At 43.2% G+C, this 20,822-nt stretch overlaps 1 protein-coding gene across 1 annotated transcript; it reads right to left on the reverse strand.

Moving 5' to 3' along the window:
• Window positions 1–10,327: 10,327 nt before the first annotated feature.
• On the reverse strand, window positions 10,328–19,201 carry Nms (neuromedin S). Its single transcript, XM_059243936.1, has 8 exons — window positions 19,126–19,201; window positions 16,769–16,824; window positions 16,412–16,462; window positions 14,214–14,237; window positions 14,072–14,125; window positions 12,509–12,589; window positions 11,600–11,635; window positions 10,328–11,005 (listed from the first exon to the last, which is right to left on the reverse strand). The coding sequence occupies exons 1-8, from the start codon at window positions 19,199–19,201 to the stop codon at window positions 10,958–10,960; spliced, it is 426 nt and encodes a 141-aa protein (XP_059099919.1). The 3' UTR covers window positions 10,328–10,957.
• Between the last annotated feature and the right edge of the window lie 1,621 nt (window positions 19,202–20,822).

Below are 20,822 nucleotides of genomic sequence, written 5' to 3' on the forward strand. Positions count from 1 at the left end.
AAAGGGATTTTATCCTGATCGAAAGGACCAGGAAGACAAGGAAGAAATTATATTGGAGAGCAAACAGTGAGGATAAGAATGGAATAAAAAGGTGTGGTTCCTCTCTCCTCTGGAGGCTAGAGCTGCTAGGAAGATGTGTGGTTACCATGGATGTAAGATGTGAGTAGATCCAGTCTACAAAGTTGGTCTGTTTTGAGGAGTCACAATGGCTAGGTTGTCAGTCTGAGCACTCAGTCATGATTGATTGACTGACATGTTGCTGGATATGCAAAGTCTTGGTAGCCAGGCCTTGCCTAAAACCCTTAGATTCAACAGACAGAGTCCCCTCTTGACTGGAGCATTGCGGCTGCTCTGGCCAGGATATCAGCCTCTTCTTGAGAGTCATCTCAGACCATCCTGTTTGGCATCAACCATAGGGCCTTATAGAACAATAGACAAGATCTCCTGGGTAAACTGGGGGCAGGGGTTGAGGGGATGGGGAGATTGGAACTTGAGGGAGATGGGTTGGGGGCGGGATGAAGAGGGAGAGTAACAAAAGAGATGTCTTGATGGGGGGCCCATTTCGGGATTAGGGAGAAACCTAGTGAAAAATATAAAATAAATTTAAAAAAGAATTCAATTCAGTGAACGACACTGACCACATACTGTGTGTCGAGCATGTGTTAAGAACCTTATACACAGCACTGAGTTACCTAGTGGGGATTCCTGTCCTGATCATATATGTGAGACAGAAGACAGATCAGGAATTAAAAGAACAATGACAGAGTCAAGAGGGTGAGGGTTGCTAGAGGGAACATGCCAAGAGAAACTTACCTCACCTAGGACCACAGCATTCCCCCCAGCCCCCCACCCCCACTACCCCCCCACCCCCACCCCCACCCCATCCCCACCACCCCACCACCCCACCACCCCACCACCCCGCCCAGAGAATCTCCTCCTTACTAAGCCAGAGGGGTTGGGGATTTAGCTCAGTAGTAGAGCGCTTACCTAGCAAGCTCAAGGCCTTGGGTTCGATCCTCAGCTCCAAAAAACCACACACACATACACACACATACAAACAAACAAACAAGCAAACAAACAAAAAAACTAAACCAGAGCTGAGATGTGTAACCCAGTTCCATGTCCCCCTCATCACAACGGAAGGAGACAAACCATCTCATTCTTTAAAAAGTCACCTATACATTGAAGATCCTAAATCATTTCAAAACAGTTCATTGTTTGGGGCCTGTAGTCTTTCCATCCTGTTCCTTCAGGGAATAGTCACAGAGAGATCCAGAAGGCTCTTGACTGTTTAACTGGCCCTCTCTCACCCAGGATCTCTTCCATAGGCAGCTTCCCAAGACAGCTCCAATTTTCCAACCATTCTTTTCAATCACTGGACAATGGGCCCTTCCCGTCAGCCCTTCTCTTGTTCCTCTGATGAATGTCTAGTTTGGAGGATGGAGTCTCTTCTCCATGCCCACAGGTTTCAATGGGCAGTCACCACATTCTTCTTGGGTACAATGAGAAGGGATTCTGGCTCTTGCTGGCAGATCATCTGTTAAATTCCTGACAGGTGTTTGCACTGTCCACATCCTCCTCCACCCCTCTCACATCACAGCACCATTAATGGGGATTAAAAGAACCTTTTCCCCTGCCCAAACTGCAGTCCAGTGAATCAGAAGACTGCTCACCAAGACCCTTTAACTTCTTCTAAGTCCAAGAGTGTTGAACATGAACACTCATCTGTAGACTGTATTTTACCAGTTATCAATCTATTTACCATTCTTCTCCAAAGTAGGGAAGTGATATTTTCCATTTCCAAGCCCTGGGCCTAGGATAAGAATGTCACCAAGGTAGAGCAAGTCACTGTCAATGAGATTGGACAGTACAGGACAGAATGGAGCAGTGAGGGAAACAAAGAATAGAGTCACTCCACTGACCTGGGTCGTCCACACTCACACTGTGAGCTACAGAGACAAACCTATGTGTTCTTAAGCCACAATAGTGTTGAGTCTTTCAGTCTATGTAATACGAATCTCATATCCCTGTATTCTAGCTGAGTGGGGACCCTACCCTCTGATTTTTATAAAAACCACATTTTACAATCCTGTCTACCACTCAAGTGTCAATAAAGCATAAAGATCACTCTCTTGTGATCTTCCTTCCCACAGATGTCCCTCACCCTTTGCCATCTGTCTGAGGTCAAGGTTACCGAAAGTAAAACATACCGTGGACATTTCCTCCTCCAGTTCTACAGTCTCATGGTCTACTACACTACCACCCAGCACCCCCAAAATTCTTGTAGCTGACATGTCCCAGTTGTTTCTTCTCCTAGACTTTGTTTTGTTAGATTATTTCCCTGCATTCCTTTTTACCAGCTACCAGAAGACCAATATTAACAACATCAAGAAGCCCCACTGTGTCCTCCTTCAAGGGTTCTATTGATCATGACTTCATTTCTTGAGGCAAAAGGATGAGTTTAATATTAAGCTGCAATACCAAGAGTTGGCAAAGAGATCATAGAATTAAATAAAAATAAAATTGTCCAGAAATGAAAAATTTCAACTCTCCAAAGGAGTTTGTTTGTACCATATATATACTTCTTATATCTTACTCAAGATAAATGCCTTTATAAAGACTAAGGAAACCAGAGTTATTTAACATGTCGGGTAGAAAAAGAATGTGAAATGGCAGCTCAGCTGTCCCCATTATTCCAGCCACCCAGATTCTTCCTCAGTCCCACATCAGACACAGCCCCAGCACTACTACTTGGCCTAGCCAACTCCTGCCTCATGCTCACACAGGATATGTTCTATACACATAATGAATCTTGGGATATGATGATATGGATTGTAACTGTATGAATTCATATCCAAATCAACCCTGTGCTCTCATCTTATGTCACTGCTGTACTCAGTCCAAGGACAATACTACATCCTCGGTCAACAGTCTTAGCTGTAAGAATTAAAGACGTTGGAGCCAGTGGGACCTGCAGTTGAATTCTAACTCTGCCATATAGTGAAGGATGTTGGGAAACAGTCTTAGCTGTAAGATCTGAAGACATTGGAGCCAATGGGATCTGCATTTGAATTCTAACTCTGCCATATAGTGAAGGATGTTGGGAAAGGGCCTAACTTCAGTGTCTGTTTTCTCATTCCCCCGGGGATAATATTCCCAACACAGCAGATAGCAGCCATTTGCCCACAAAGTCCACCATGTCTTCCTCCCAGGCCACACAGCTGGTTTCCATTTCTAGGCTCCTTTGCCGCAGGCTTGGCAATGGGATTGAGTCCTCATCCCATGAAATGACCGGATCCCCACAGCTCTCCCTCCCATCTTCCTTCGGTCCTTTCCCATCAGTGGGAGCACAGAAGGCTGTTTAGCCTATCTTGGGAAGAACCTGTAAGGCAGAAGGAACCAGAGCCATTGCTAAGGAGTATATAAGAGCTGAAAATTCTCCTAAGTCAAGTCCTTGACAGTCTATGATTTATCTGCTACAGAAATTAGCATGATTCTAACATGCTGCTTCCAGAACTGCATGGTTTATTACAATGCACTTACTATGGTGCCTGGAAGAGTGTGTACTTAGAACTATAGGCCTCCAGATATGGAAACTCAAAGGAAGTTTTCTGTAATAGAACAGCAGCTTGTGTAGATGTCTGTTTGTAATTGTGTGTGCAGAACACTTACTGACAGCTTCTATTATATGACAGTTATCGTCTTCTAGGCTCACACATGAAGAAATGAGGCTCAGAGAAGTTAAGTTTTGCAAAAAGTCTCCCAGGCAATAGCTGATGACAGAGCTGGGGCCCTGGCCTGGCTCTTAACCCCTATATTAAAAAAGTTCATAAACTATAGTGTGCCCAAGGGCTGCTTACTAATTTGGTATCAGAGAAGAAGCTGTTTCAACCCCAGTCATGGAGCTCCATCATTATGGCCTCGGACTTTCCGTGAGCCAGTGGGCTCAAACCATAACAACAGTGATGATGATCAACAAACACTGAGGGCATATGAGGTGTCAGCAATGTTCAGATTCTTCTCAAAAATCAATGCATTGAGTGATGAGGAGATAGGAAAATACTTTCTGTGTAAGCGTCAGGACCTGAATTTGAGCTCCAGAACCCAGGGTGCGCGTGCGCATGTGTGCACCCCCCACCCCCCACTGCCCCCCACCCCCGATAACATGCACATATAAATAATAAAGCATTTAATTCTCAGAACAGTCCAATCAGGTAGTTTCCACTACTGGGCTCATAGAAATGGTAAGGAAACGGAAGCACAAAATGATGTGCTTTTCAACAAGAAGCAAGTACTGAGATGTAAGGGTAGACTTTGGGCACAGGTCAGTTTCTTCTTCTTCTTCTTCTTCTTCTTCTTCTTCTTCTTCTTCTTCTTCTTCTTCTTCTCTCTGTCTCTCTGTCTCTCTGTCTCTGTCTCTGTCTCTCTCTCTCACACACACAGAGAGAGGGGGAGAGAGAGAGAGAGAACCAATGCCATGCCCTCTATTCTATGGTCGCTCCAAACTTTTTGTTACTGGAACTTTCCCTGCATAGACCCACTTTCCTGTCTTTCTTGTGTTATTCTCTCTACTGGGGCTGGAGAGGTGGCTCAATGGTTATGGAGAACTATTCTTCCATAGGACCCTGGTTCAATTCCCAGCACCCACATGGTGGCTCAAAACCATCTGTAATTCCAGTTCAGAGGGATCTGATGCCTTCTCCTGGCCTCTGTGAGCAACACACACACATGATGCAGAGACACACATGGAGGAAAAACACCCATATGCACAAAATGTTGAAAATGTAAAATAAATTAAAATTTCCTTTTCTCAATCACATTAGCAGCTATCATGTTGGGCAGTACAGATACCAAATATTTATATAGCCACAGAAGTTTTATTAAGAAGGGAAGCTTTAGACCAGTGGTTTTCAGCCTTCCTAATGCTGTGACCCTTTAATACTGTTCCTTGTGCTGTGGTGATCCCCAACCATAAAATTATTTTCATTGCTACTTCATAAATGTAATTTTGTTACTGTTAGGAATCTTAATGTAAACATCTGATCTATAGGATATCTGATATCCTGCAAAAGAGTTGTTTGACCCCCAAAATGGTTTGACTGCCAAAGGGGCCATGACCCACTGGTTGAGAAGCACTGTTTTAGACATTATTGTTATTTTTATTATTATCTGTAGCTAATATTTATTTATTACGTTATTATATGTTATTATATGCTCTTACTATGCTAAGCCTTTGGTATACATTACCTTATTTGAACTACAGAAAGAAGGCACTAAATGAGTGTTGGTATTACTGCCCCATGTCCCCATTCCAAAGGTGAGGAGATTAAGCTGGGGACCGAGCAAAGATGGAAGAAAGTTAAGTGACTTGTCAGAATTCAAACTTAGCCATTCTGACTCTGGAGCCAGTGGTCCTAACCCTTTCACTGTAAACACTTGTACCAAGGCAACAGGAGCTGGAAGCTGCTGGTCCGTTATGTTACGTTCTCAGCCAGAAGAAGAGAGCAACGAGCACATGCATCTTAGTGCTCAGCATGTTTTCTCCACTCTTACACAGCCAGGCTGCCCTGCCTAGGGAATGCTGCCTCCCAAAGTGGGTGGATCTTTCCACCTCACTTAACATAAGATAATGTGACACAGACATGCCCAGATACTCATCTCCCAGTTGATTCTAGACGCTGCCAAAATGACAGTTGAAATTAACCATCACAGATAAAAGGGTGCAGTGACCCTAAGTTCATCTTTTGGGCACTGATATAAGATTTAGGTTTAAACACAAGAATTTAGGCAGTGGACAAGAGGCACTGCTTACAGTATGGCTGGCCTGGTTAATCATTATCTCAGTTCTGGGTCTGCAAGGTGGCTTGAAGAAGTCATTGTTGCTAGAGGTGACAAGTTGATTCCCATGAGATGATTACCCCTGCTTGGGTGATACCATCATAGAGATAGCCCATCAAGAAGTTCTGCAATTTCTGGAACCCAAGGTGACTTGCAGGTTTAGGGCAATGACCGGTATGATTGTTTGAATGAAAATGGTCCCCACAGGCTCATATGTTTTGAATATGTGATCCCAAGTTGGTTGAACTATTTAGGAAGGATTAGGAGTTGTATCCTTGTTAGAGGAGGTGTGTTACTGGAGGTGGGCTTTGAGATTCCAAAAGCTCTCATAATTCCCAGTTAGGTCTCTCAGCCTCAGGCTTGTGGATCAAGATGTGAACTCTCAGCTAAGGCTCCAGCACCATGCCTACCTGCCTACCTGTTGCCATCCTCCCTGCCAAAATAGTCACGGACTCCAATCCTCTGAAACTGTGAGCCCCAGTGAAATGCTTCCTTTTATAACTTTCTTTCATTGTTTCACCACAACATAAAGGGAACTAAGACAACTGGTAACCTTGGATACCTTCTGGGGAGTCTGAAACAAGACATTGTAGATGCTGCTACACTTATGTTTGTGCTTTCAGCCTTGAGCCTTGAAGAGAAATGAGATAGGTCAGGTGTTAGTATCGTTTTTCAGATAGACACTTCTTAAATGATTTTTGATTGTTTGGAGTTTTGCTGTTGTTTTGATTTGTTTTGTTTTCTGAGACAGAGTCTCTTGATTATGTAGCTCTGGCTGTCCTGGAACTTGCTAGGTACACAAAGCTGCCCTCTAACTTCCAGAGATCTACCTGCCTCCGCCTCATAAGTTTGTTTTGTTTTGAAGCAGAATCTCATGCAGTCCAGTCTTGAGCTCACTGTATAACTAAGGATGACATTGAATCCCTGATCCTCTGACTCTTGCTTCCCAGGTGCGGGGCGTATATACATCTGCAGCCCCTGTAGTCTTCCTTGAATAACCATCATATCTGTGTTCAGAGACAAAGAGAGACGCAAAATGACAGCAGGGGTGCTTTCAGTTATCTTGTGGGCCTGAAGGGGGAGTCAGTGCTTTTAGCGAAGCAACTTCTAAGTACCTGCTATAATAAAAGAACAAATCTAGCAGCTGGTGAGATGTGTCAGTAGTTAAGAGTGCTTACTGCTCTGGGAGGTTTGTTTCCCAGTACCCACATGGCAGCTAAGGAGCATCTGTAACTCCAGTCTTATGAGATTCTATAGCTTCTTTTGACATCCACAGGCACCAGGCATGCATGTAGTGCATATACATACATGTGAGCAAAACACTGATACACGTAAAATAAACCTTTTACAAACAAGAATAAATACTGTTTTGAGCCTCCAAGTTTCGTGGACTCATTACGAAAGTCCCAAGAATCTAACTGAAGGTAAGAACATCAGAATAATCAAAGCAATTCAGCTTGATACCAAGACTTCTGCTCTGGACATGCTGCCATCCACTGTTGAGGCCTTGACCAATCATTTGGCCTTTCTGGACTCTCCTGTAGCAGCCTATGAGAAGGCGGAGCTAGATGAACAATGAATCCTCTGCCTGCCGCAAGGTTCTAAGAATCCTATTTGTCATCCTTCCCTGACTGGACACACCCCCATTAGTGGAGGGCTACAGTGGCCCCACTCAATGAGCTGAGGTATGATGGATGTCAGTGCTGAGTAGATGGACATTCTCCATACACGACTTTATCTGGGTCTAGCACTCAAACTAGTTAGAAGGGGCACATGCACAGGCCAAAGGTCTCTCTTTGGAGAGAAGCAGTTCCATGGCATAGAAGCTTCTAATTGGTCTAGTTTCAACCCTGTTTTTGTTGTTGTTTGTTTGTTTGTTTGTTTTAGTGGTGGTCAGGGACTGGTGGATCCTTGTTGGACTGCTATGGACAAAAGGAGGCAAAGTTCACTCCTACTCTGCATCACTGGAGAGGGCTTGGTGAGAGAACTTTCAGCTCAAATGGTACACCTCATGAACATGGCTTTGCACCCTCACTGGCAGATACCAGGTGAAGGTTGATTTGCTCATCTCTTCCTATCATGCCATCTCATGTCTTGAGAGCTACTGGGTGGAGTCTTCAAATACTCTATTTCAGAAAGTAGGCCTCAGACTTAGAACAAAGGCCTAGAAATGCTAAGAATAAAGTCATAATTCTAAGATGTTCCAAAGGGAGACTTTAATATTTGAAGAGGAGCAGGGGAAACTAAAAGAAGGTGGTCAGTAGCACAGAAGCCCTTCATGTTGCCCATACCTCTCCTGCACCACCCTATGCTATGTTTGATGGTCTCCGGGATGTTCACAGAGAAGGAGCCTGAGAAATAAAGGTCTAGGTCCCGTGGTTCTCGAGCAATCTGGAGTTGTTGCTCCTTAACATCCTGATGTCAACAATAGGGAGGTGGCTGTGTATGGGGCAGGTGCCTTGTATGTACCACGGAATGAAAATCATCTTTCAAGTAAAAATAGAGCCAACACATGAGTAAAGACAATTCCACGACCTTCTATGGATCATCTCTTAAGCTCTCACAAAATCATCTCAAGAAGACGGTATTTTACAAATCCTACTTTACCAAGCAGGAAACCAAGGCACAGGAATGAAAGTGAGTGACCCAAGTACTACAGTTTGGTTCTGGAATATTCCTATCCAAAGACTCCTGAGTTAAAGACTTGGTCACTAGTCTGTGGAACCCCAAGGAAATAGTGGGACCTTTAGAAGTGGAACCTAGTGGAAGGAACTTAGATCATTGAAGCTCTGCCCTCTAAGGAGTTATTGGGACCCCATTCCCGCCCTCTTCTTGATTCCCATCTGCCATGACACAGGTAAATAACCCTTCCCTGTCACATATTTCACCATGATGTACTTTGAAGCCACAGATCCAAAGCAACGGGCCAAGAAGGCCACGTGGAAGGAAGCCATGACCCCAAATAAATCTCCTCTCCTTTGAAGTAATATACATTAGGTATTTATTACAGAAATGGAAATCTGACTAGCACATCAGAGTCACCCAGCTAGAAAGCAAACAAGAGTTAGGATCTGTCGCCAGGATCTTAGTTATCATAAATCTATGTGCTCAGTTATCAAGTTAGTTTGCTTCACCCCCAAGTCAGTAATTCCTTAGAAGTCTATTATTCATGCAATGTACCTATTCCCACAGCCTTCCAACAAAAATAAAGATGTTATATCAGTGATGCTTTATTTTTTTTATGCAATGTATTTTGAAGAGCATTGAACAACAGAAATATCATTAAATATACACATAAAGCAACTTGGCATTTCCTCCACAGATCCAAACTCTCCTGCTCAATTGGATCCTGCAAAACAAAAAATGTATTCCATGTAAGTGCAGCCATCCTCAGGATCAAGTTGAGGGCCAAGTCCAAGTTATGATAGACACATTTTACAGTTACACAGTGATATGACACATTACAAATGCCTACATTGTTTTCCTTTTGGTTGGTCCTCATGATATTTATTTTTGGTGTCCAGTTAGGCTATTGGATTTATATAAATTGTTTGGCCTTGAGCAACACTTTACTCCTGTTTTTGCTGTATAGTTCCATCTCCCAGGATGATGGCAGTTTCCTTAGGCACCCTGGACTGCTAGGGCTCTGATGCTAGCAATAGATAATGTTTATACCTTCCAGATCCTCAGGAGAGATGGAGCAGGCTAGAGTTGCCCCTCTGCATGGACTTTTTTGTCTGAAGGTCTCCTAGGAGTACCACCTCAACATACCAGGGTAGCATTCTCTTCACTGGAAGGGTCAAGTGGGGAGGGGCAACTTGGGCCATAGGAGGTTTAATGTCTATCACAACTCTGTCCAGAAATGACAAGCTTCTCAAAACCATATGTGAAAGCAAAGGATGTAACATTGCTGGAACAGCTAGCTTCTGCCAGATTGGATTGGGGTCTACAGTGCTGTGAAGGGGGGAGTCTTTTGTTTGAACAATAGCACCCCACCTTCTGCCTCTAATACCTCCAGGTCAGACATAGCACATTTGCTTGGAATAGAAAATCTGCAATGAAGCTAACCTTGCTCCGTCTACTGGACCTTGTTGTCAATGTATCTTCCATTCCTTGGCTGAAAAACAAGAAAGGCGAGGGAGAAAGTCTTACAGATATTGTGATACAACCGCTTGGACTTTTTCTCTACTGGACCCCAAGTCCTTGTTTTTCTAACTGAGTCCTCACTCCATCCTCAGAGACCTACACAGCAAGTTCATCCGTCCTCTTGGGTGATAATCTAGGCCCTTACTACTCCCAGGAACATGACACCTATTCTCCATCCCACTTTCTCCCTTAGACTTAGCTCATGGTGAGATCTTCTACTTTCCAGACTTCTCAGCCTGGAGACAGAACAGTGATCTACTGATTCTCAGAGTTCTTTCCAGAAAACACTTTTTTGTAGGTCAGGAAAATAAAAAAAATGTAGAAACTGGGGACAGGTGATAAGGATTTCCATAGTCAAAGATGTTAGAGAAACAAAGGAGATAGGAGGGATTTTCCATGACATTTCCCAGAGCCCTCAATGGGCCAGAGTGTGCTGTGGATTGTCAGGAAGACTAAGAGATGCATCTTCTAATCTTATGTTATCTTTTGCAGGATACTAGCACCAGTAATCCACAGAATACAGCTTGGAGTAGCCATGGATTAAGTTGGACTCATTCATTTTTTTATGCAAATATTGAGAAGCTAAGGCCTTGTGTGCAGTTAGTGAATAGAACAAAATTAGAAACTGTATGACCTTGGCAAGGACCTTTCTGTCACCTGGGAAAGAAGATGGCACTTGGACTCCTCATGTCATTGTGGTTTTAGGTCACATATCCAGGAATGTAGTACTTGGGATTGTGGACTCTGGTTTACCCAGTATCTGTCCATCACCAGAAGTCCCTCCCCCTTGCTCTCCAAGCTCCTAGAATATGGACATGCTCAGGCTATGTCTTGTTGCTCTGTTTCCCTTGCAAGTCTGTAAGAATTTTTGACTAAGTCACACCCTAAATGGAGGAGAGAACAGTACCCATCTGGTCCTGGCAGTTGGGATAACAACAGGGAATACAATTAGAAACAGAAACAAGGAAATCTGTTATACCCTGAAAAGGAAAAATGGCCTCCCCAAGGTGGTAGTGGGATCCTGCAACACAAAAACACAAACTGTTATGCAATCACATTCTAAATCAAAGAAACATCCTTGGAGAAGGTTTCGAAAAGAATGGTCCCAGACCAGCAGCATAAAGATATCTGGAGAACTTGTTATTAATGAAAATTCTCAAAGTCCACCTCAGACCTATTAAATCTCAGGATAGAGCCCAGCTATCCCAATTTTAACCAGATTCTAAGGCATGCTCAAGTCTGCAATTCCCTGGTTTATGGGGTTGGCGCTGGCAGAAGTATTTTTCCTCTCTCTAAGTTTGCGTAATGGCATGTGGGTCCCTGAACCAGAGAGGACAAGTCCCTAGTCACAGATGGCCGAAGCGACTCATCTGAGAGACTAGAAATGAAATATTAACCATGTGAAACATTAACCCCGTCTTTCTATAATCACTTTCTACCTCAGGACAAGCCCAGGGATCCCCAACTTCAATGCTTAGAGAAGATATTCAGGATCTTCTAGGGGAGAAGATCTATCCTATCTGAATGAGACTGGGAAAGTTGCAGGTTCCAGGCACTTCCCTGTCCTTCTTTCTAGACCTTTCTGGAAATCAGTGTTCTCACAAGGTTCACATGCCTTCTTAGGAAAGTCCACAGCAGCAGTCCTGGAGTCCTGGAAAGGAACAGAGTATAAATTAATTCATCAGGAACTCCACCCATGACCTCACGGCTGCCCTCGTGTGATGGTGTCCCTTCCTGGTTCCATTCTAAGCTCATCAGAAGACAGATGAAAAAAAGCAGTTGAGGAGAATCTGATAGTGGGGCCAGCTGCAAGTTCTGGAAGGAAAGCTTGCTCACTCAATCAGTGTTGCAGTTTGCGTTTAATTTGTGTACAACTCTGAATAAACCCAACTGTGAAATGTACTTCTGATCCAAGCAAACTTTCAATGTCAGGAGATCTTAGCATCCTCCACTCGTTTTCAGCTAAAACTTGGTTTGAGAATGGAGTTAGAGCCGGGCAGTGGTGGCCCACGCCTTTAATCCCAGCACTCGGGAGGCAGAGCCAGGTGATCTCTGCGATTAATAGTTTTTTGATTAACAGTTGGAAAGGGATCAGCTATTATGGAAACTGTCCTTACTGAGCTTAGGGGGGAAAAATTCTTAAAACAGGCAGGTAAGGCCATAGGAGGAAGAGAAGTATCACGAGGGCAAATTTCACGATGAGACAAAAGGACGGAATTGAAAAACAACACACAACAAAACAAAACTTAGAGTAAACCAAGCAAAGGAAGAGAGGAACGGGATGTGATGGGACTGGGCCACAGGGTCCCTCCCTTGGCCCTTCCAGTCACAACAACACGAGGTTACAGACCTGAAGGTCAAGGGTAAGGGTCTAGTGTTTCTGCCCACAGCACCCCCCAACCCCTACCAAACTGGAGACTGGGATTCAAGGAGAGGACACAAATGAGCCACACAAGGTGATATAACATGTTTTCCATCGTGTACACATTAAGCCATAGTACTACAGCGGCGGGAAGAAACAAGCACGTACTGGAGGAGGCCATCTTTTCATCCTTCTACTGGCGAGCTTGGCAGCCAGGCGCATCAAGGGATGCACAGGTGCAAACTGTAATAGAGAAACGCTGTGAGGCCGGGGCATCTCAGAGAGGAGCTGTAACCTTGTTGACTCCAGCCTAATATCTGAGAGCCCAGGGCTATCTATGTGCATGCTTTTTTGACTGGCCTTTCTTACAAATGGGTTTAATTTTCAGAGTAAAATCAATTCCGGAGCCTACGCTCAAAACATTTATGTTTCCAATAAAGAGCTTGCTTCCCTGGATACAGGTTTCAATTCCAACACACCACTTAGAAATCTTCCCTCAGGATAAATCGGTCGCTTACTGACGTTAACCCTAAGCACTCTGTCCTGGCCTCAAAGCAGCTGCTGCCCTGGATCCTTCCTCTCTCTTCAGATGTACGGTGCTGGGGAGGAGGTACCAGGGTGGTGAGCAGCAGAGCCCACACCTCTGGGCTTCGCCTGCCTGCACACTGCAGGCAGGGGCATCTGTCCTTTTCTAGCCTCCATGGTTCCCCTGGTGCTTTGCTTTTGAAGCAACCAAGGCCTCTCCCTTTCCTTTGCTCCTTTTTGCTCGGCAGTAGCTGGCCCCTCCTTATCTAATCCCATTCCTGGACCTACAACATCATTGACGTTGCCTCTTGGGGGAAACATTTTTCTGAGTATTTGACAATCTTGAAGAAGACTTGGGGAGCCCTACGTATATAAATAAGTGGCTTTCCCGCAGTAGAATTTCAGTTGCTGTGACAGTGCACCCAAACTAAAATCTAGATGTTATGACCTTCCCAGTGTTTCTCAAGGGCCACCCTACAGAATTTAACCTACCCAAGCTGCTCCCAAGGGGAGCTAAGAGTTTTAAGAAAGTCAGCTGGGTGTGATGGCACGCACCTGCAATCTTAGCTGCAGAAGTAGAAGAAAGTCCAGCCTGGACTACAAAGTAAGAACTTGTGTAAAAGAAAAAAAGTGGGGGTCAGGGATGTTGCTCAGTGGTAGAGTGCTTGTCTACCAGGCACAAGGCCTGGAATTTGTGCCCCAGAGCTGTAAACACAAGTTAGAGGTAATTGTTGTTATTCACGTTCTGTATCTACACCCTGACAGCCATGGAAGATGGCATGCATGGGTCACCTTGGGGGAGACAGCACTGTGAGGACCACACAGCACTTTTCAAAATATAAAGGTGGAAAGCAATAAGGAGCCGTGGGAATGGGTGTAGTGCTTACAGGCTCTCCTTGCGCTTCTGTTTAAGTACATGATAACAAGAACAGGTTTCTTACTTAATTTCTCTTTCCTGCAGTTTATTCTCTAATATTTCAGATCTGTCAGTCACCTGCCACTCCCGTCCCTGATGAGAAAGAGACACAATTCTTGCCATCCTGGGCAGGGAGAGGGAATGCATGTAGGGACCTGTCACTCATGGGTATCTGGGAGTTCCCTGCCTAATACTTGGCTGTGTATGTATGTAAATTCATACATATGAATTTGCAGATATGCAGAAGAGCATCATTTATACCGAAGGCATAATAAAATACTGACCTCAGGGTTAACTGGATGCCTTGGTTTCTGCGTTCTGGAGTAGTGAAATAAAAACTAGATAAATAAGAAAGGATATTAGCACCAAGTGTCACTTGCTCCAAACATAGTAAAGAGTCTGTATTAGGCACTGCAAGGCACTTACCCTTTTGTATATATCCTGGTTTTCCTGGAAAGAGAATTGAGAAGAAAGTTACATGGAGTTTTCCTGGAGCAGATATCTGATGAAGTTTTCAGTGTAAGTCACACTGTGAACCTGGCTGGATTTACTCAAATATTATGAAACAGTCAAGATTGGAGTTGACAGATGGGAAATGGCAGTGCATGACTTTAATCTCAGCACTCAGGGAGCAGAGGCAGATCTTTGTGAGTTCCAGGTCAGCCTAGTCTACAGAGTGAGTTCCGAAACAACTAGGGCTACAGAGAAAAACCCTGTCTCAAAAAAAAAAAAAAAAAAAGATTGCAGTTGACATAGGCTTTTAAGATAAAGTTGCCTTTTACAACTTATCTCTTCTTATCTTTTCAATCTTAGGGAGGAAAACCTTTCCCCTCTTTCATAAAAATCAGTTGTTTATTCAATCTTTTCCAGCTGCCAATCAAAGGTCTCCAGATTTCATACATATCCTTACCTTCCTCTTTCCATATAAAAACATGTATCAAGTTTTACTCGTGTAGCATTTCATTCATTTTCCCAAACTATAATACACACATTATGAGGGCAGGTAGTTTTGCGTGGAGCATTACTCCATCCCTGGTACCTAGCAGTGACATGTTCTCAAGCATCTCTCCTGAATTAAGGAATAAATGGGTCTCTATTCACAGAACCTGTTAACTTTTCCTGTCTAACTTCCTTCTGACCTCATGGGGTAAAGAGAAAATCCGTGCTTGAAGAGTTTCTGCAGATGACATTGGTTGTAAAATACCACCACTTCCTGCATTGTTTGAACACAGAAGTCTCCTGCAAACGAAGACTGGGTTTGTGGAGAACAAGAACAAGGGAGCAGTGCGTTGGGAGCTCCACCAATTCATCCCAACACTGGACAGTTGGGGGCAACAAGGAAGCCAGGAAAAGGTGCTAGCTCTCTATTCATAATTTCAAAGTGTTGGCATTCTTGTGCATTGAACAACTATCTGTTTGTTTGTAACCAAAAACAATGGGTGTGATAGACTCTGGGGACATGAAAAGGGTAAATGGAAATTCATTCCAGCTGGGTCCTTGCGCCTGGACACCCCACAATCCAATTGAATACTGCAGCTGGCAGTGGGACAGCCACACTTCTCCTGTCCCTGCTCATGTGGGAGACACCACAACCTTCAAGTGAAAAGCAGGGAAGCCACTGTGGTGCAAGGTGGGGATGCAGTGGAAAAGAGTTGGGGGACTCCAAGTTCTCATTTTGAGGCTTCATCCAGACACTAAGACTATAAAGATGGTTTAACAATCATCTCCAGACATGCACATAGTGGTAAATTGAAAACAAGATGCAAGTACTATATCCTCATGAAGTTTGAGAGAGGAGGTGGCACTTGGATTTTGAATGAGACGTAGCTGCAACAAGACGCAGCTAGGGGCTGTCGTTTGTTGTGCTGTGGGTGCTGTTGAGAGCACTTTATGGAAGTTAAAGTATTCATTCCTCAGGGAGACTGGAGCCGTTACAGCATCTCCACACATGGAACAGACAAGCCAACTAAGGCACAGAGACAGCTCCGTTTGAGATCCTGGGCTGTCATGACAGGCTCTGAGGAAAGCGGAGACACTTGTGGCTAAAGAGAAGGCTGTATAAAGATTTCAAGGGTCTGCTGTATTTGGGCAACGGTAAGATGTTGGATGTGGCTGGACTGCATGATGCTGTGGGTTGGGGAAGTGAGTGGAGAAGAAGAAATGTTACTCAAGGTGAAAACTGATAGGCTGTGCTGAGAATCGTGAACTATCCTAAGACCACTCTTTCAAATTTTCAATTAATCAGCATTGACTTTGTATCCACTGAATCACTTCTGTTGTAGTTACTATAGTTACTGCTGCTATGGTCCTTACATGAGATCTACTGTGTTGGGAGCTGTTATACCATAATGCATCAGTGTATAATATATAATATATGTCATGGCATATAACTAATTTTATTATATAGATAATATAATCTTAAGAATACATATGAAGTACTATTTTGTGGTAATTTATATCAAAGAGAGAAACTTGATTTTTCCCAGAACTGTATTTTTACACACACACACACACATATATACAACATTCTCTAGTAGACATCAAAAGAACCATTTATTCAACATCAGTTATGTAAACATATATACTGATATAACTACAAGAGCTAGTATATGTACTTTTTTTACCTTGGGTTGGCTAGAAAGTGTTTCCCACTGGTTCAGACAGTATACCAGTCGCTAAAAGACAAAATGAGGAAAAGAAATAAAACACAAGAATAAATTCTTTAGCCAGTAGAATCTCTTACAGCATGTTTAAAATTCTAAAATTGTTCCATTTATGAACCTCGAATTATCTCCTCACACAATGCAGTGAATTTCAATCCAACTCTCAGGATGTCTTAAATGAGGCCATGCAGCAATTACAGTGAGTTTCTGCTGCAGCCAAATATCTGATCTTAAAATAGTTTTAAGTGAACATTAACCACATGATATTTTCAGGGCTGGGATGAAATACAAATCTCACAATGCTGCATAATAACATACCTCAAGCTCCACAACATCTAAGCCATCTGGAGAATCAGCTAAGGGTTGAGAAACTCCTAGAACAAAAGATAATCAAAACATCAATTCCAGAAAGACGTCATATCATTTGCTTCTGCACCCATGCCATTAAAAAAAAGCATACAGAGGTCTTAATAGAATCCATCATAGCGATGAGCAAAAGAAGTCATGGAGAAGGTAGCGGTTAAGAAAGTAACAGAAGGTACAATTAAGAGGACTTGAAAAGATAAGACACTTCTACCTAAAACTATCAAATCCAAGATGTGTACCAACATACTTTTAAAACCGCATGTGTTCAACATAATGGGAGTTTCTAGTCCATCTGTTAGCAAATCAAGAAAGACAGAGAAAATACTTGGGGAGCAAATAAGTTTATGTTTTTGTGGAATATGTGAGGATCAAATATGAGAAAGTAATATTAACAAAGTATGTGCATCTAATCGGGACTTTTAAGACATGCAGGTACCTGTCTCCACTCCATCAACCCCTCCAGGGGTAGATTTCTGGGGAGAGTTGCTACTAGCATGTAATTGGATCCTTCTAGCCCCCTTTTGACTTTCATGAACACATCTTCTCATTCACACATGATATTACACTCAGAGGTTTATACAGCTGAAAGGATTCATGAGGGTAGGTCAGCACTAACAAAATAAGATTAAATAAGTGCATATAATGTCCTGAATTTGGATATTTTACAATGTGGGATGGGGGTATATGGCTCAAGAGAAGTTTATTCTGCAACAACAAATATACATACATGTATTCACACATGCACACACACACATACATACACACATACTTGTGTGTATGTGTACAGTGTGGATTATTTGTTCTCTGAAGTCTGAGTCAATACTTCTGTATATTCAAACAATGGTGTTCAAGCCTTGAAGAGTAATAACCTGATTTGAAATGATAGAAGATTACAGAGTTAAAGGAACATAAGGTTTTCTCTAGAAAGACCAAAATTAGGATGTATATATTAAGTCCCTTCAATTATTTTGAGGACTGTCACAAACAAGAAATCTTCATCTAAACCCGAATACCCCCACAGACCCTAACAAGAATCCATGACTGGAAGTCAGACGGGATCAAGTCGCAGGTTAATGTAAAGATATTTTTGATAATTATGATCATTTAATAATGCAAAGTCCTGCAAAACAATCCCACAAGGTCTTATTGAGAGATGTGTATGAATACAAAAAATGAAGACCATAGGACTCTACCCTCAGCAAACAAAATCAAACAGGAAAAATAGAGGGGTAGATATAAATAGGCAAACAATCAAATTACAAGCCAAATTTTCCAAAGTAAACTATGAACAAGATTCTATTGGAGGCCAGAGGGACAACAGCTGCTTGTCCAGGCTGGTGGTGAGCTGTCCAGGGCTGGTGGTGAGCTGTCCGGGGCTGGTGGTGAGCTGGGGTTAGACAAAGCAGCCAAGCAGAATCTAGAAGTCCACTGGGAAGCCACAGAGGAGACCCAGCACTCCAGAGATGTTAAGCTGATATCGTTCCTCACAATGCCCAGATGTTGCAATTACTCTTGAGGACAAAACAAGTGCACTATATTTTCCCAAGGTTCTCTATGCCTCTAAATCAAATTTAATTCTAATGGAAAAGTCCAATTTTTGTAATAGTCCTTGTTTCAAATCACAGATTTTCATCAGTGGCCCACTTTCCTGCACTCTATGACAAACTGCCTGGAGATGGTGATCTGATTGTGGCTGAGGACTTGCGACCCCCTTCCCACTTCTGTCTCCCTTACAAACTGCTTCTCAGAAATTGAAGAGGTGCAGCATCCGGTCAGCACCGCGGACAGCGCCCGAGGGATTGGAAGAAGCTGGCCTTCTGGTTCCCCAGAACTCTCTGAGAACCTACTCTCACCCCCTACCCCTCACTCCATACAATTTCTTTTGTCTACGTAGTTGCGCTCTGCTCTTTTCAGCTGCTCATCAGCTTTCAGTTTGGGGGGGGACTGTAAGCCTTGTTTTCCTCCCTGTGTTCTCATCTCCAGCGTCTCTGAAACAGACCACTAAGCAGGGTTTTCCCTCAACTCACACCATACCCTTCGATTTCACCACCACAAAGTCAAGACACTCCTGGGGCAAGGGCTGTTTAATCCCAGTATCTCTGGAGAAAGTCTCTGTGCAAAAGGCTGTGGCGTCTCACTGTGTCCATCATTCTGGTTAGATACAAGTGCCACGCCTGAAAACAAGAGGGTAGATGTGAGGGTAGGTGAAGGAAGGAAACTCAACTCTGTTGAGAATGACCCTGAGGGGTAAAGATCTCTCAGTCTTCCATAGAACTCAGGGCAGGCATATGTGATGACAATCTCCTTACCTGGGGAGGGAATCTGCAGCATACAGAAGCAGTAGATGGCCAGGATGGAAGGGAACTGAGGAAGCAGATGTTTCATCTTCAAGGTCTGACTTCTCTTTGCAGGCCACAGATGTGTGCTGTTCAGAGAGGCGGTGAGCATTTTCCCAGGATCCAGAGGCAGAGATGACCCCCTGCCCTGCATCTGTCCAGCCCAGGGCAGTAAGCAGCTTTTATTGGTGCATCCTAGAACCCACTGGCTGAGCACCAATCAGCTTTGCGCAGGAGGACCCTGGCTTTCTCATAAATGTCATGCTGGGCCCTTATTTGTAGAATAATCTCCTCCTGGTGTAAGCATTGTAGAGTCATCTTTTTCAAGCCAGCAATAAAAATAAGAAGTGGGGAGTCATAATTGTTATTTTGTAACGGTTTGAGGAAAACTTCTGACTCAGGAAAGGCCTGGTCCTCTTCCTTTCTAAATCATCGAGCTGGACATAAATCATAAACTCCTGCGTGATGAAGTCGTGCTTCCTAAGAAACCATTTCTCTTCGCTTAATAACAAAGGTTGTCTCGTAGTCTTTGGTGCATCTAAGAACAGATCCTGAAGTCCTGGACTGGATAAACATTACAGGAAGCCTAAGTTCAATTAGAAGATTTCATTATTTCATCTTTTTTTCTATTCCGTGTCTAATCCATAGGAAGCTCTTTTACAGAAAAAAGTAATTAACCAATATGTCTGCCTAAACATGAACTGACCGGTAGACATGCTAGGGTGTATGGGGAAAGCTCACAGAGTCCTCAACCTGACACAGGGATCTATTGGCAACTAAGGAAGGCTGAGAGTGGGAGAAATAGTCTTACCCAGGAAAGAGCACACCAAGGTTATTCAGTATTAAATGGTTAGCCCTGAAAACATATGTACAAAGAACATATGGACTGAGAAGGTTTTCCTTATGTGTATGTATGTATAAATGATTAATGAAGGAAGAGGCTATGAATTTGAAAATTTGAAACAGGGCTTGGAGGGGTGAGTGGGAAAGTTTGGAGGGAGGAAATGTAAAAGGGAAATGGTGTAATTATATTATGATCTCAGAAAATAAAATAAATAATTTCTTTAAAAGAAACTCATCAACCAAAATCTCATTTTCTACAGACTCGGGCAGGTGTGATGGAGCACCCCTTTAATATCAGCACTTGGGAGAAAAGGCACAGGTGGATCTCTTGTGAATTCCAGACCAGCCAGGGCCACATTGAAACCTTGTCTCAAAACTAAATAAGCACATAAATAATCATGTTTGGAAATTTACCTCTTTAAGACTTTCTCAGATTCATTTCCACAGACTAGTTAAATATTTCAAATTAAGTCAGTAACTTCAAAAACGTGGTACCGTGGTTGTTTATCAATAACAAAAATGAGTTGGTTTCTACGTGCTGGAATCTGTTCTCATTATCTCAAGCAGGTTAGCTTATAATTATCAGGGGGAAAAAACACAGTACACTGATGCTATTCTAATTTTATGAATAGAGAAGCTAGATCTGGGAATCATTAAGGAACTCACCAGAGGTTACTCAGTTGCTGAGGGCCAAAGCAAGAAACTGACCCCAAGGACTGCTGAACCTGTCTGTGGGTCCACAGACAATGAGATTTGGGTTGACAAGTTACTTTTTCTAAAATGAGCCCTTTGGGGGTTCTATGAGACAGAAAGTAAATGAATGAAGT

Source organism: Peromyscus eremicus, chromosome 16_21 (assembly GCF_949786415.1).
Source record: "Peromyscus eremicus chromosome 16_21, PerEre_H2_v1, whole genome shotgun sequence".
Lineage (NCBI taxonomy): Eukaryota > Metazoa > Chordata > Mammalia > Rodentia > Cricetidae > Peromyscus > Peromyscus eremicus.

Excerpts from the sequence above, each read along its gene's own strand:
- Nms (XM_059243936.1), bottom strand. The coding sequence starts at position 19,201 with ATGAAACATCTGCTTCCTCAGTTCCCTTCCATCCTGGCCATCTACTGC. Across the intron at positions 14,238-16,411 it reads CACTTTCTAGCCAACCCAAG|GAAAACCAGGATATATACAA; the intron begins GTAAAAAAAGTA and ends TTCTCTTTCCAG. Across the intron at positions 11,006-11,599 it reads CTGTGGACTTTCCTAAGAAG|GATCCCACTACCACCTTGGG; the intron begins GCATGTGAACCT and ends TTTGTGTTGCAG.